The following is a 16,625-nucleotide window of genomic DNA, read 5'->3' on the forward strand; positions in this document are numbered from 1 at the left end:
AGAAGCTCGCCATGTTTTCTTCTTGCTCTTTTTTGAGACACACTTGGAGCAATAAAAATAAATTTGACTTGACTTACGTTGGCAGCTGAATCCTCAGCCGGTTTCGTTCCTCCCTCCTCCGGTAAGTCCGGCGCCGTTGGGACTGAGACGGGCAGCAGAGGAGAGCGAGCCTTGCTGGCCTGACCCAAAGACGCTGTCTTCACCTGGGGCTTTGGAAGGCTTGCACCTGGGCAGGATAAAGAGAGGCCTGGTTTTAAAAAATGGCTTTTTATTATTTGGTACAATGATTCGTTTCTGACAGTCATATATCACTCTGGCTTTGGGTAAATTCTTACATCTAACACACTCAGGTTACGATTTAATTGCTGTAGAGAATGATCTATGGTTTTAGAGACATAACACTTTTCCAGGGATTGTATTCTGAAAGTTTGGACAGTTTTAAAGAGAGTGATTAATGTGGTCAGGGTTGGGTTTTAGAGCAAAGACAGACCATGTAGTTGGTGATTGAAGACTCATAATATCCTGTCTGGATGGATAATGGAGGATTTTAGAGAAAACCAACATCATCTCAAGATATAGCATCACATAGCATGGTGATGATTATGTGCTACCACAATGGAGACAATGCAGGGTGAAGCAGAAAGCCTTGAAAACATTATGAAGGTGTCACAGATTGGTTATGTTTTGAAAACAGACCTTCAGCACAAACGTTTCATTTTGAGACACAGTGTTGATGGATAATAATGTTTCTTCTATCGGTTGTCATATTCAGTTTTGACTGTTTAAAACAACATTTAAATCGTGATTCACAACCAGGCAAACGTAGGCTAACAAACTGTGACCCTATCATGAACTTGGGAATAATATTTAGCATCATCAGGCCAAACGGAGGTCAGTGTGCTGCCAAACTTTTACAACTCATTTCCTGAGAGCTGCTTTTGAACATTGATCTGATGTGAGTGCTGACACAGGGACAGTTAATCTGATGACATAAAGCTGTTATTGATTGATCTACATGACGAGTTCACTTGCAACAAAGTGAGCCATTAACAGGAAACAGATCTAAGGCCTGAATCATCAATTTGTGCATCTAATATTTCTCATTGATCATTTAGCATTCATCCATCATATCTGTATTGGTGATTCCATGAACTATCTGACTTTCATTTCCAAGCAGCAACCTTACATGATGAAAAATGAAGCCAATGTGGAACAAAAACAGAGCTTTTTTTTGAAGTTGTGTCAACACACATAGCGCTCCATATTTAAATACTCATTTCAACAGCAGATATTTAAATGTTTACAACCTGGAAATAAATAATTTTGCTCTCTCTAGCTCACTCTACGGAAGCCCTGAAATGACTTATTTTATAACGTCATCCTGTGATAAAGAGTACATGTATTTGCTTTGGATAAAAACCCTGGTATCCCACTATCACAAGGTCATTTCAGTTGTTCTGGAGATCCCGAGAAATTAACCAATTTCCATTGGAAAACAAGCGTTGTAATCCCGGGATACAGAGATATTTAATTTAAGATCTCAAGAAAACAACAGTTTACTCATTATCACAGGAAATATAAAATGTATGCATGTATGTCCATTTGGTGCTTTTGTTCATTCCTCTATTCATGACGACTGTACAGTTTGAATTTTCAAATAACTCACCTGTTACATATAAAAAAATTTAATAGGCTTGGGAGTGATGACAGGTTGGTTTTATACTATATCAGCTCAGCCAATTACGTTTCAGAATTTAACCCCCTGCTGTGTCTCTTGGAAGTAGTATAGCTTTCTCTGCACTAACTGGACCTCCAAGAAGTCTTGGCTCAAGCTTCCTTGGTGACGGAAATCCTAGTATTGATATGTGTTCATCATACATTATTATAAATGTATTAATTTGTCGGCCAGCGCACAGGAGCCAGGATTGTGTTTGTCTTTCCATATATGGTCACTTCTGGCTCCAGAAAAAAACAACATGATGACGGCCAAATGTTGAACTCAAGGCTTCATTTATGCAGTCAAGAAACTAATGGGTGAAGTCACGTTGGTTATTTCCATTATGTTTGCAGTATATAATCTATATATCCTATTAATAATCGGTCTATTTAACCATCATTATGTAAGTAGTGCAAAGAGAAAAACAACAAAGAAACAAAATGGCCCAGAAACAAAAGTGGACAGTCACCCAAAAAATGAAAACAAACAAATGAACAAGAAAACCAAATCAATAAATACATTCAGCCTCCTCTCCCCATCACAAATACTCTTCATGAAGGACTCCTTAAAGAAGGAACAAAAAAAAAAACAAGAAAATATGCGACAAAAGAGAGATGCCTGGCTTTTTGAATCTCCTCTCTAATTCACTGAGCAGCCTTGTGATGTCTCAACACATCCCCAGGCTTCTTACCCACAATCCCTCTTGTTTTCTACCCTGAATGGCACTCCTTCACTTCCTGATCAATAAACATCCGTTCTCCTCCTTGTTAAACAAAACACCTGGAACGGCCTTGAAAGCAGCGGCTTACTCCGGAGAACGTACGAAGATCAGAGAATAACTTCCTTAAACATTTACAGACTTCACAGCACAAATAAAATTACTTCCAAACTGTCAACAAAACAGACAACGTTCTTCTTATACAAAGAGATTCACAACCATACCAATACAGTTCTATTACAAAATACATTTTCCCCAAAACATGAGAGAAAAACCAACAAAATATGAAACCATGTATGACAAGAGTGTGAACAAATAACTCAAAGATCTCTGTCGTACTTTGTGAAAGTCAAGAAGTAACATGACATACAGTGACAAACAAGCTTCTTTTTGTAAGCTCTTTGTTTGACTGGAGCGTGAGAAGTTGTTCCTAAAGTAAACACGACTGTTTATATGTCTTTCAAGCCAGACATTTCTTAGTAGTTTTTGCAGTGGATCAACACCTTGAGTATTTGTTTACTTTCATTGGTTGTCTCTGAGGAATGTTAATTATACCTTTTTCTTAAGCTCCCCTGTTATTGTCTGAATATGTTAAGACTGATCAATGACAGTCCTTTTTGCTTGAAACATCTGGGTGTTTCTGAAAACTGGTACATGGGTGATCTTTGGATCGGAATACATCTAGAGTTACAAAATCCCCCAAACAAACCCCATGACACTCTTTTTAAAACAATCAAAAAGTCTATCTTTTGTCCAACCATGGTCTGGTTTGGCCATTTAACTTGCTTTGACATATTTCACCTCCAAGCCTTCATCAGGGAGCCAAAGAGATGCCATGCCAGTTTAGAAATCTACATATATGAATTGATGTTGAGGCTCAGTGGGGTTTGAACATATTAAACTAAAATGGAAACCACTATGACATAAAGAATGTTGACCCAACATCCCTAATCGGACCTCCAGAGTGATGTTTCCTAATTGTTTAAAATCACTGATCAGAATCGCAAAGAGCATAAAGTATCCAAACTTACATTTCGCGTGAATGAGTTTATGCCCTTCAAAAAGTGGAATAGGTTCCTGAAGTGCTTAAATCACTTAAAACCATGCAGAGAAAAAAGGAGTGATTTCACTTAAGAACAAAGATGTGGCTGTCTGCTTCACGGCTTCCTGCTGAGAATAAGATATATTTCCTACTGTTGAATCATACTTTCCCCCTTGCAGTAAACAGCATGAAAAAAAGAAAAAATGGTTCATTTTAGGATTCCAGCTGAGAACAATGACGATAAACTGTGAAAAACTTTCATTATAACAATTCTCCCCGCAGAGATAAAGTTCTCTTTGCTGTGGTTAAAACTCAAAATCACCTACAGTACAATGTAAAATATGTATTTATGTAAATAACACACACCATATCATATGATTTGGAGTGAAAATAGAAGATGAGCTGTTAATCCTGTAATCTTCACCTCCCTTATTGTCCTGTGTGTCGGATCTTTTGACCAGGAGTCTTTTTATTCCTGACTTTTCAATTCCAAAATCATTAAAAAAAATAAAAAAGAGATAGATCTAGAAAAGGCTCACTGTGACATGATTATAAGAATGAGTGTGAACATACAAGTGTGAAATCTTTTTGTAGGAAAAAAGTACAACCAGAGAACGGGAACAGAGCTCGTCCTTCGATATTTTTCAGTCCCTGTACTTCATATTTTACAGTATTTCTGACCTTGTGTGTCTCTGTGTGTCTGTAAACGTGGTGTAGAAAAACCCTGCCAGGTTCATTTCAAAATGGAGCAGAACCAAATGTGTTTGTATGACTTCTCAGCATGCTGCTGTCAGAGCGAATCCAAACTGAGCTCCACAAAAAAAAAAAAAAAAAAACATTTTGTGGAAAAACACAATGAGCTGCAGCGGTGGAGAGCTGAAGCAAAGGTTACACATCCACAGTGAAGAAAAGCATAAAGGAGACTTTCACGGTTCCTGGCTCGGCCTCGGGGGTTGGGTGGGTTTTTGACGGAGAGGGACGGGGGTGCGAGGTAAGCGGCGTCTCCTGTGTTCAGAAAGGTGGATATATTTACCAGACAAGCTACAGTGGAGGTGAGAAATGCCCGCGGGGGGTCACATCAGCAGCGTCTGTCTCTGTCTGTGGGTCGACGCCAAAGATGAGGAGATTTACAGCGGTAGTATCGTGGTGGTGGGGGGAGGGGGGGTTATTGATCCTGAAGAAGGTTTGAAGTGAATACAGTTAAAGATGAAAAGTGTCTTTGAGGAGATGTCACGTCTCAAGAGGGAGAAGAGCCAACATCCTCCTCTTCCTCTTCACGCTGGAGTTTCTTTGTCTCCCCCACCCCCGTCTGTCTGTTTGAAGTCTAGCTCTCTGTGAAACTGTCTGCCTCAGCAAAAAGATGTCAGGGAGACAGGTGCAGGCAGGTTAGGAGGCTTGGGTTTGGTGAACTTTGAGGAACTAACTTTATATAATGATTAGTGTGGAAAAGGATAAACCTTCATAAAATGTAAAATTTTAAAACATAAATTTTAAAACTAATCACTCGTTCAGCATTCAAGGTGGAATCCATTGTTTGCACTATAACTGCAAATGTACAGAGGACATTAATATAGTAGCTTTTAATTATCTCGGCGGCAGTATCTAAGTGTGTAGGAGACTTGAGTTGGCAACCGGAGGGTGCCGACGTGCCCTTAAGCAAGGCACCGAAGACCCTCCCCCACCAGCTCAGGAGCGCTCGCTGTGTGCTGCCCCCCCTCACTCTCTCCATCAGTGCATGTCCACAGGATCCTGTTTGTGCATGTGTATGTGTGTGTAGCATGTTCCCCTCGCAGGATTAATAAAAGTACATCTTCTTCTTCTTCTAATAAATGTAAAGCTTAATGTGACACTATGAAGTTATCATAAAGATGAACTAATAATATAGAGATAGGAAAGGCGTCTGTTCCAACCTTCACAACAGGGTCCTAAGTCTCTAACCAGACTCTTCTCCTCTGTCGCCCCCTGGTGGTGGAACGAATTAACAAACGCCATTCGATCTGCAGAGATCTGCAGAAAAAGCTAAAGACCCAGCTCTTTATGAACACCTTCATGACCTTAATGATGATGATGATGATGGTCTTGATATTATTGATGATGAGAATGGTTTTGTTTGATAACGATAGTTTCTATACTGATTAGAGCTCTCAAGAACTGCCATCAATGTTGTGCTTTGCCTCTGGTCACTTCCTGTCAGCACCTGTGTGTCCAGTCGGACTCAAAGCTGATCGTTTGCTTTTACTGACATTGTTTCCTTTTTTCTAGATCCTTGATTGTGTCGTACTAACTCGAAGTATGTTGCTTTGGATAAAAGCGTCAGCTAAGTGAATTGTAGATATACATCTCTCGTAAGGAACTATCGCTTTGCGTCGACTGTGGCGACATTTGGGGATACAGCGATGTAATGTGGCCTCTTGACAAAACAGCTACAATGAGGATGCTTGATGTCTGAACAGTCACTCCCAGAGAAAAGTCAGCACACGCCCCTCTTCTGGACTGCTTTATTCCATCTGCTGTCACTGCTGCAGCCTCGCTTTGATGAACAGAAAACAAAACCTGGAGGGAGGGTAAAATGTGGCCTCCATCGAAATGGGACAGGGGACTGTCAAACTTTTTAAAATTTGAGTGGTGTAATAAAAGTTGAAAGTTTGAGGCTTTCAGCACACATCCCGATCATTTCACCATCTTGTTAAAATTTTTAAAACTGTCTGATCAAAGAGGACAAACTCTCTCTCTGCTGCCGCCCTCCACTGCTCCAACTTTACTTCACACCTGAGGGTTCAAAGTCTTTTGAAATATGATGTTTTAGCTTTATCTCCCTTCTCACCTCTCTGACATGAGGTGGGTTTTAACAGGTCACAAGATTTTGGAGATCAGAGCTTTCACGCAGATTAACACAACGATGGTATCATTAGATCAGCGTGTATTCTGACAATGCTGGGTTGTGTTTTCAGCTTTTATTTATGCATCTGTTCCAGGATGAATCTCAATGCTTTGAGTGACCTCCTGCAGTCCTTCTCTCAGTCAAAACCAGTTAAGGCTTTTTTATCGTTAGTGCTAATGAACATCCTGCCTCTATAGAAAATAGAATAAAGGCACAAATTGAGAAAAACTGCAACAGAAATCTCTACATCTTCCTCGTGTGGTCATCCACTCGCAGCATATAACCATTTGAAAGCACCTTAAAGCTTTTCATTGGTAATAAGGTTCGTGGTACGAGGCGAGATGAAGCCATAAGCTTTAAAACATCCATCACAGCGGGCTCACGTCTGCCTCCAGCTGCGGCTGAAATGTCTTCTCTCACTATCAGACATCGAGTCAGACAATCCCATTACAGCTTCCAGCATTAAAGCGCACATTCAGGCCAATTTAGGTGAGTAACTGCCCACCATCACACTTTACTCTGCACACGGGCTTTAGAGGCCGCGTTGGAAAAAACGAGAAGAAGGTCGCTGTTTAAAAATTGATATGAGATGAAGGGAGAGAAGGAGGAGGAAGTTTATGTGGTTTGCCGCAGCTCAAGGCTAATTTAAACTCCTCTATTTTTATAGCAGAACGGTATTTTTATTTCTTCTGTTCTGCTTTTGTCACTCGGTGTGTTTTAAATTGAGTATCTTCTTTGGATTAAAACGTCACGTCGACCATATCTCTGACATAATAACGTGTTTATTTCAGTGACGCGTCTAAGGGGAAAAACATAATAGCAGACATTATGTTGGTTTAAGCATTAAAGTTTCAAAGTGATTTGATATTCTCGGCTCCATAAAATTGCTGACTCACACGAGACAGATTAAAAAAAACAAGAATGATGGTTGAAGTGAACGCCGCGGAGGAGGAGACATGCTGCCGTTTGTTCATTTGTCTGGATCGAGCACCAAATACTTGATCCTGTGTTTCACAATTCCCTCCACAAAGCTCACATCTTTTAAAAATCCTCCAGCTTGTCATGTAGACAACATCTTTATCTCAAACCCTCTCCATGCCATGATGACGTTAGAATGGTTACAATACTGTGTATGAGAGCTGGACGCTTTGATATAGAACTGAAGCCAAAGTAGTAGCATCTTTGGCTCCTTTTCTTTGAGCTGTTTTGAGTTTATTTTCTGATCCCTAACCACTTCCTGTTTCCGTTGTTAAGTTCATGTTGTAACCTTCCATCTACCAGAAGATCCTTACATTAGTTTCAAAATAAAAGCATGGTTGAATTCCAACTGCAAGTAAAGTACTCTCAGTTTAAGACAGAAAAAAATGTCAGAATAAAAGCCTAAACATTTAGATTTTAATGTGAAATAACAGAATTTCAAAAATGCGATTAATCACGATTAACTATTGAAATGTTGGGATTAATTGCAAATAAAAAATGTAACACTTTGACAGCCCTAACTTTTGCAAGACTTGAGGAGGCAGAGCAGCGTTGTCCATTAGATTGGTTATGGTTTAATCTAGCTCCATCAGAACCATCAAAAAACATGTATTTTTCGGTAAAATCTATGCTCTGATATTGTAGAAAATCTAACAAAATACACTGTTGATAAACATTTGGCAGAATAAACAGAAGAAAGGATATGAGGGTGTAATGTACTCTAACATTAGAGTTTTGAAAACACAACACAACACTGTTTATACCAGAGAGAGGACTACAACGTCACCTCTTTCCTGTGCAGCTTTCCATCCATCTTACAAATTTATTAAGTGGCGAGCATCAATCTCCTGTCGGTTCAGGTCATTCTTTCTCTCTCTGCGTCTCTCCCTCACCACAACAATCCAATTAAACCATGAAAACATCTCATTCTTTACAGCCAGGGAGTCATTCAGGCCGGATAAACACACAAACAAGACCAGCGATGAACATCAAGCACCATCGCTCACAAGTCTGTTTTTCCCTCCTTTAAAGGGAAACAGAGGGAGGGGGGGTGATGAAGGTAGAGCTACCCAGCTCTGAGGCTCTGTGTTTGGGGGGGAGGAGGGGTCATAGGGTGAATGTTGAGTCTCTGGAAGTCGCCGCAGGCTCGCTATTTCTGAGCGAAAGGTTTCCAGGAGACGAAAATCAATGTTAATCTGAGGCCACCTGGGCGTGTAAACAGAGCCATAATGGAACTGTATACACCCACACACACACACACACACCCACACACAAACACACACAGAGGGTGATACACACCCACAAAAGACAGGAACACACAACAAATACACCTACACACACACACAGTTAGTGTCCAGGGATCATATGAACTGTAGACGAAGGGTTTTGCTTTCTGTTCGCTCTGCTGCAGGCGATCACAGAGAATGACAGGATGAGTCCCAGAGGGAGAGGGAAGAGGGAGCGAAACATCCAAAAGAGGAGGAGTAAGAAGGGGAATGAAAGAGATAAGAAGGTAAACCACGACAGAGGGGGAATGAAGGGATTTCCCCCGCTTTAATTCTGTTCATCCCTCCAGCACGGTTTTCAATCTGAAGGTTTATGCTGGATCAACAGCGTACTGAAACACTTAATGATGGATTTATAGAAAATGATAAAAGAGAAAAAAAAAACTGACTTAAGTACACTCATCATTTAGCTGACGTCCTCATGTCTACACAGCTAGGGTCAAGGTTACATTTGACGGGAGTTCTCTATTGGCAGATCAGTAATTCACTTTTTGTTATCTTTTAATATTTGATCGCAGTATTGCCATAAACTGTACACATTAACGGATGAAGCCTGGGTGACGTCAGCCATCTGTTCCTGCAGGGGGCTCTGGAGGTTCATCAGCAGCAGCTGCCATGTTGTAAATCCTGTCTCAGTCTAACTTTCAGTCAACCTAACGACAGGCTGAGAGCTGGAGCTGAGGCGGGTTTTAAGCCTCTTGAAGATCTGTTACATCCCGCCCACCTGTCAATCAGGTCAGCTACACGCTTAACTATGGATAACATGTATCGTTCATAAAATCAAAATGGAGCCATTTTAAAAAAAATTCTCCCCCCTACAGTGTGTGCCAGTGATGACAATGACTAATCAGACCTATTTGTTTTTTTGTACTGGGCTGTAACATGTAAAAACATGTTTTTTGGCTGTGGTGTGTATGTGACCCCCGGTTGTTCCTGGAGCCAGCCTCAAGTGGACACTTGAAGAACTGCAGGACATTGCACTTCCGCATTGGCTTCATTTTTCTAGACTGGAGGTTGCTGCCTGAGTAGTGCTTGCTGTGTGGAAACCCCCCCACTCTGTCTGTTAACTATCTGATGCTAACTAGCTATCCCGGAACTTCTGCTAATTGCTACCTGCCGCTAGCTTCACCTCCTGTACTTGCCATGTCACAGTGAGCCCTAATGGCCCCCCATGTGGACAACTTCCGTCTTTCTACTACATCACTAGATTAACATATACGATATGCAGACTGTTTTTTTTAGTTGAAGTTACTTCAAAGCTTGGTGTCTCATGACGACAAAGGGAACCTTTTTGTGATTAATAAAACAGAAACCCAGCTGTGTGTAAAGATGTGTTTGGTGATTTAAAGGTCTGTGAGGGAGGCTTACTTTTGATATACTTAGCTTTGGATTTGAAAAGTTACACAGTTAACGTTCTGACCTGACGCTGTTGCTTGAGGAAAACCTCAGGGGATCAAATATTTCAAAAGTTTGAATCGTCTTGGGAGCACATTTCAAGGCAATTCACCGCGAGGTTGCTATCTCAGGAGCCCTCTAGCATCGCTAAACATAGACAGAACTGAGAAGAATATGTGTACGTGTGTGTGTGTGTATATGTGTATGTGTATGTGTATGTGTGTGTGTGTGTGTACGTGTGTGTGTGTGTGTGTGTGTGTGTGTGTGTATGTGTGTGTGTGTATGTGTGTGTGTGTGTGTGTGTGTGTGTGTGTGTATGTGTGTGTGTATGTGTGTGTGTGTGTGTGTGTGTGTGTGTGTGTGTGTGTATGTGTGTGTGTGTATGTGTGTGTGTGTGTGTGTGTGTGTGTGTGTGTGTGTGTGTGTGTGTGTGTATGTGTGTGTGTGTATGTGGGAGGGTGGGCTAACATACAGTGGACCAACAGGTAACATAAAGATAGAGAAAAGAGAGGGAGGTCAGTCCAGATCAGACCCAGCCCTCTGGCTAATGTCAAGGCTACTTACAGTATATTCTGTCTAAAAATGCACACGCACACACCCACACACACACAGAACAGTGTAGCAGCCTGAGGCTAACACATTTAGCTTGCTTGAATAAAATATGAAACAGAGTGCAGCGGCTCAGCAGAGAGAATCCGGCTTAAACAAAGAGTCACAAGAATCTGACTAAAGAATAAAAGACATGTAGGATGAGCTGCAGAGTGGAACCAGACAAGGAATTTTTTGAGAAAATAGGAAAGCAGCCGTCTTCTCCGGGACAGGGCTCATTTTAGATGGACTGAGGGTGAAGTGGAAAACTGTGATGGGGGCTAACAAATCCAAATTTGACTCTTTGGAAATCTGTGATTCCCCGTTCTCTGGGCTAAAAGGTAGAGGGACCATCCAGCTCATAATCAGCGCTCAGTTAAAAAGCCAGCATCGTTAAGGTATGGAGGTGCATTAGTGCACATGGCATGGGTGACCTGCAGATTTTTGAAGGCGCTAATAATGCTGAATGAACAGGTTTTCGAGCAACATACTGCCAAACAAACAACTTCTTTTTCAAAGATGGCCCGGCTTATTTCAGCAAGACAATGCCAAACAAGCTCTGAAGTGAAAGCGTCCGAGTGATAAACTGGCCTTCCTCACTTGTCATCTCGACATGTTATGTGCCCCTAGTCCGTCTACAAACCCCCCAATTATGAGATAAGTCCATCCTCTTCTTTTGCCTGCTCCACTTTTCAGAAACGTTATAAACGGGTCTCTGATTTACAAATCATTCAGGGGAACTTACTGGACTGCGGTAACATGGACGTGTACACCTTGGGGTCGATGGTCCCCATGGGTGGTGGCAGCAGGGGGTTGGTGAAGCTTCTTAGAGGGTGGCTTGGCCGCACACATGCCGTCGGGATGGTCCGTCCGCTCCCAGCTGCGACCTCATCGGCTGCAGCTCCGCCGACAGCAGCGGGGGCCCCCGGGACCGGACCGACCCCGGGAACATGCTCCACAGACGAGGCCGAGGAGCCGGGCAGGAGGGGTGGAGGCTGCTGAGGTGGAGGCTGCTGCTGGAGGAGAGGGTTGGTGGAGGCGTCTGAAGGCATCGCTAGGGGGAGGAGAAGAAGAAGAAGGAGAGCGGGAGTTGTTAAGTGGGAACAAAAAAAAGAAAAAGGGATTGTTAGGGAGGACAGGAAAATGGAGACAGAGGGAGGGAAGGACAAAAACAAAACATCCAATTATTGTGAATCACGGCGCCGTTTGTCGAGAGCCACGCTCATTTGGAGAAAAACAGCGAAAGCATCAAGGAAACAAACAGCTAAACTTCAAACGTGTTAACCCCTCTGCAACAAATAGCTCAGAGTGTTTCCTCATACACATTTTTCGGCTTTCATGTAGGAAGTAATGCGCTGCGAAAATGTGCCACAATTGTGTAAATGGCTGCGGCTGCAGGAAGGCCACAGCAATGAGAACGTGTTGTTTTCTGAAATATAGCCTGCGTGGATGTTTGGTTGTATGTTTTATGACCTGTGTGGGGCTGCAGAGAGAGATGTGAACTGCTCTGTGGATGAACACATACAAGAAGCCAGAGAAATGTTTTTCTGCTTTTCATCAAACCAAAAAAAAGTATTTTTCTTTAATTGGCACACCGACAGACTCATAGATGTTTCAAACACAACTCCATAATGTAATAAATTCAATTAAAACTTCAACTTTCTCCCCCTCGTGCGTAACGAAACACTGAGTTCTGCCAGGGTTGCAGATTTATTCTTCTTTTACTTTGTGGAATTTCTCGCTGGTGTGTCTGCGTCGGCTGTGAGAAATTCCATTTTATCTTGTCAGAGGAACATGTGAGAGAAAGAGGAGGAGGAAGAGGAGGAAGATGGAGGAGGAGGAGCTGAAGAAGAAGAAGAAAAAAAAAAAACCCTGACAGAAACACGGCTCTGATGTGACATGAGAGATGAATCTGCCCGTGTAGCTACAGCCGCTGGGATCAGAGCGAACACGGACAGCCGGTAATTACATGTAGAGTCACTGTGAGTTTATTAACCGGGCTGATATAAGAGCTAAGAAAAAATGTGGAAGAGCTGAAAGAGACTCCTGATGACTCGAGGGGAAGTGGATGAGGGGAGAAGTAGAGAGAGAGAGAGAGAGAGAGAGAGGCTGAAGATGAAGTGGTGAAAGAAAAAAAACGGAGGAAACAGGAATAATAAATCAGAGAACGTTTGACGGCAAAAAGACAAGCTGCTGAAAAGTTCTTCAAGTGTTTGTGTTCCTTCATCCTTCAAGTGTAACGTAGAGGTTTGTTTATATCTGACATATTTGTGTTTAAGTTAGAGGAGCATTAAACCCTCTGTGTGTTTGGTTTGTTGTCTCATTTGGACAGGTTGAGTGTGCACAGAAAGCACTCCTTTAGAGCAGTGGGTTTTCAACTGGTGAAGGCAAAACATATAAGAGTCCTGCATACTCAGGGAGAAGAATCTGAGAAGAAAAATACGAAACAGCATCAAATAAGTGTAAGTGTAATAACCGGAGGATATACCCGTTAGTTTAATCCGCTCTGGTTTGATCTACCTCCACTAACCCTTCCATTAGCGCCGCCCACCTCTAACCTCTCCATCACGTGTTGTATTTGAACACAGACCTCATCTCCACCCCTGCAATGATGGGAGGCCACAGAGAGCACGGGGTGATTTTTTCTCCCACACTTAACGGAAGAGGAAAAATGTGTTTTAGTGACTCACAATGGAGCTCAATGATAAGCAATGAATATTTCTGTATGTATGTGAAGAGAAAACAGATCCAGCAGTTACTTTGAAGTAGATTTTAACAGCAGAGAGGAGCAGTGAGTATTTGATTATCTTTGTTTGCTCCTCAAAGCAGACATGTCAGCTCCTGGTTTTCTCTGGTTTGAATTCTTAAAGGCAGGGTTGGTCATTTTCAAAAACTAGCATGATTTTAAAAAGTAGCATTCCCTCAGTGCTCCGTCTGCACCCCCTCCCCTCTGTGCTCCCTCTAAAGCCACGCCCCCTCACTTACATGCACGAGCGCCATTGCTCCAGAAGCGGACCTCAGCTCATCTCTTTCAGTGTGTTAGTCAAGTGCCCGCAAGGTGTAGAGAATGAGCAGGGAGACAGGGAGGCCTGTGATTGGTTCATCAGGTTGGTACCTCGTGGCAGACATTGGTCGAAGTCTTACAACTGTTACAGATGACGGATTTTCTTTGTTACGTTTTCAGAGCACACAAGTTATTAATTTCTGTCAGGACCTAAAGACAATTTCAACCAAAATCTAAAAAAGTGGATCTGGAGGAAATTACCAACCCTGCCTTTAATGTTTCTAAAACAACAACATCCCGAGACCTTTTAGAGCTCTGATCCGTTCTGATTTTCAGTGGACATACTTTGATCAGTTGTATTTTCCACTAACGATCGTCTTTCAGCCTGTTTCACTGCTGCAGGCTGAAATGATCCCAAACCCGTTTTGTAGACACCGTGTAGTGTACTGTGTTCATTTAAACGTATTTCAAGCTAGAAACATGGAGATGGAAACACTGAAACTAAAACTGAATGTGCATGAAAACCAAATCTATGAGCCACAGGAGGCTTCAAAGCTTCATAAATCTAAGTTTGATCTGCACAGCTGTTGATTATTCTCTGTGGGTTTGTCTCTTCCACCAGCGTCACCTTTCATATGACACATGTATCGAGTACTTCCAGCTCCTCTTTGAAGCCAGAGCACACGATTTACTCAGAGGGTAAATGAGACTCCTGAAGGCTCGCATCGTGCCATCAAGAGGAAATATATCTCACCCCCGCTGCAGAAACATGTGCTCATCATTCAGTCAGACATATCTTGGCATCAGGAACTCTTGAACTTCAGAAAGAATTTCAGAGACACGTTTGTTGGTTTGAATGAAGTTTGGACCAAAATCATGATCACCAGAGAATCAAACGAGGCAGCGATGCGTTCTGTTGTGTCTGTTTTAATCCGTGTTTGTGTGTGACTTTGAACCTGATCTTTTCTCTCTCTGCGAGTCTCTAGCTAATTATACCCGCCTCTGTGTGTGTTCTGCCAGCAGAGATCGACCCCCCCCCCCCGCTGTGTCGCTTAATTCAATGACTCTGAAGCCTCTCGTCGTCTCTCTGTGGTTGTTAAATCACCAATACAAGCCGACCAGGAATTAGCCAATTACTGAATTACTGAATTATTGCTCCTCGCCACGTCGTTTAGCATTTAGCTCTGCAGCAGAATGAGGCTTCAATCCAGCAGGGAGGGGAGGGGGGAGGGGGGAGGAGGGAAAGGAGGGGAGGGGAGAGAGTTCTGGAAAGATGAAGATGCTGCAGTGGGAGCACTATGCTGCATTTGTTAAAGGTTAAAGTAGTATAACAATAATTATCATAATTATACTCTGTACTATTCCATTATTAACAGCCGCAGTATTTCTTGCATGAACATCCCGAGCTAGTAGTGACTCAATAATCACCATAATATCAGAATGTCACAGCGTTTGGCTGTAAATGTTTCTGTTCTCCCAATAATCATCGTAAGGCTGCAACCATGAACCGACAACGTCAATAAAAATTGGTTACTCAAAGTTAAGGCAATGAATTTTGACGTTTAGAGAGATTATTCCGGCCCTCGCCGCGGTGCAGGGCCGTGTATGGTAAAGTTGAGCGGAGGGTTGAATAGCACTTGATCAACTTAAAGCTGTGCTGAAAGGAGCTGTGTAAATAAACTTTATTTATCAAAATGGTGATGATAATTTGACCATTAACAAACATAATGAGGAGAAATGTTCATCAATTTCCGTTTATTCATGAAGAAGAGGAGTCGACGGCGAGCTAAAAATAGATCTTTGATCATAAAAACTCAGACAAATCCTAAGTTTTGTTTTTGGCTCAGAGAGGAGGCGTGATGGTTGCAGTGTGGTGTCAGGCTGTCGGACATTTAAAATCCAACATGTTTCCACCACTGTGTCTGTCTTCTCTGTCTGTCAAATACAAGCAGGAGAGAGGAGGGGAGAGATGTGTGTGTGCTGCAGGCAGAGAGCAAGAGGAGCAATTGTGTGTGTGTGTGTGTGTGTGTGTGTGTGTGTGTGTGTGTGTGTGTGTGTGTGTCAGTGAATAAGAGCAACAGAGAGAAGGCGAGCTGACTCGACAACAGGCTTTAACGAGCTAACGATAGTCTGGCCAAGCAGTGAGAGACTGAAGTGTGTACGGTATCACAATATCAATAACCTTTGAAGGCGACGGCTTCCCTTTAATAAAAAGGTCTAAAGAAATCTGTAGCTCTTCTGTGCTAACATGAAGCAGGGGAAGTAGTTAAAGTTCTCATATAAAAAAGGAAAACAGCCAGTCATTAACAGTTTTTGAGTAATATACCTTTAGTGTGTCTTTGTCTCTACAGTAGTATCACCAGTGTTATAGCAGCAGGAGTAAATTAGTAGTATTGAAGTATTGCAGTACCTGGTGTGTATCCTCTGTCCACGGTCAGGCTGGGGAAAGGCATCGGTCTCAGGCTGAACTTGTTGTGAGTGAAGCCGCAGGAAGGTGAAGGCAGGATGCCCGGGTACTGAGAGGAGTCCAGAGCCGGCACTGGGATGGCACTGACCACCGCTGAAACACACAGGCAGAAAAAAAAGACGGTGAAGAAGAAGAAGCGGGGAATCATCTCGGAGCGTGGCTAAAAAGTGGAGGTTAAACAGCCAGAGAGAGAAACACTGACCACCACTGAAACAGAAAGCTGACTAAAAGGAAGAAGCTCTAAGACATTAAACAGTCTGCAGGATAAAATCAGTTAGTCATGATGTTAAGCAGAGTCTGTCAGAAAGGGATTCACAGAATTATACCACAGCTGATACAGACAGTCATACACATAGATTGTTTAGTAAGTGGCCGAGGCCTCTGACTCACAAGAGGTTTATGGAGCCTTTTTGCAGCTTCCTGGTCAAATCACACAAACGAAAAAAACATCTAATCCTCCGTGCAAATGCAACATGTTGATTGCAACCCAAACTGTGCAGAAGGCGCCACAGCACCAGAGACACGTTTCTCTCACAGACTCTATAACTG

General features: G+C 42.4%; 1 protein-coding gene across 1 annotated transcript in view; it reads right to left on the minus strand.

The window, feature by feature from the left end:
* Nucleotides 1-16,625, minus strand: part of dcc (DCC netrin 1 receptor) — a 241,892-nt gene that overhangs the window by 20,764 nt on the left and 204,503 nt on the right. The window contains exons 26-28 of the mRNA XM_065965456.1: nt 16,020-16,169; nt 11,351-11,659; nt 78-226 (exon numbers count right to left, since the gene is read on the minus strand). Coding sequence (XP_065821528.1) covers nt 78-226; nt 11,351-11,659; nt 16,020-16,169 — 608 coding nt within the window. The remainder of the gene's footprint in view (nt 1-77; nt 227-11,350; nt 11,660-16,019; nt 16,170-16,625) is intronic.

Source organism: Labrus bergylta, chromosome 17, assembly GCF_963930695.1.
Source record: "Labrus bergylta chromosome 17, fLabBer1.1, whole genome shotgun sequence".
Lineage (NCBI taxonomy): Eukaryota > Metazoa > Chordata > Actinopteri > Labriformes > Labridae > Labrus > Labrus bergylta.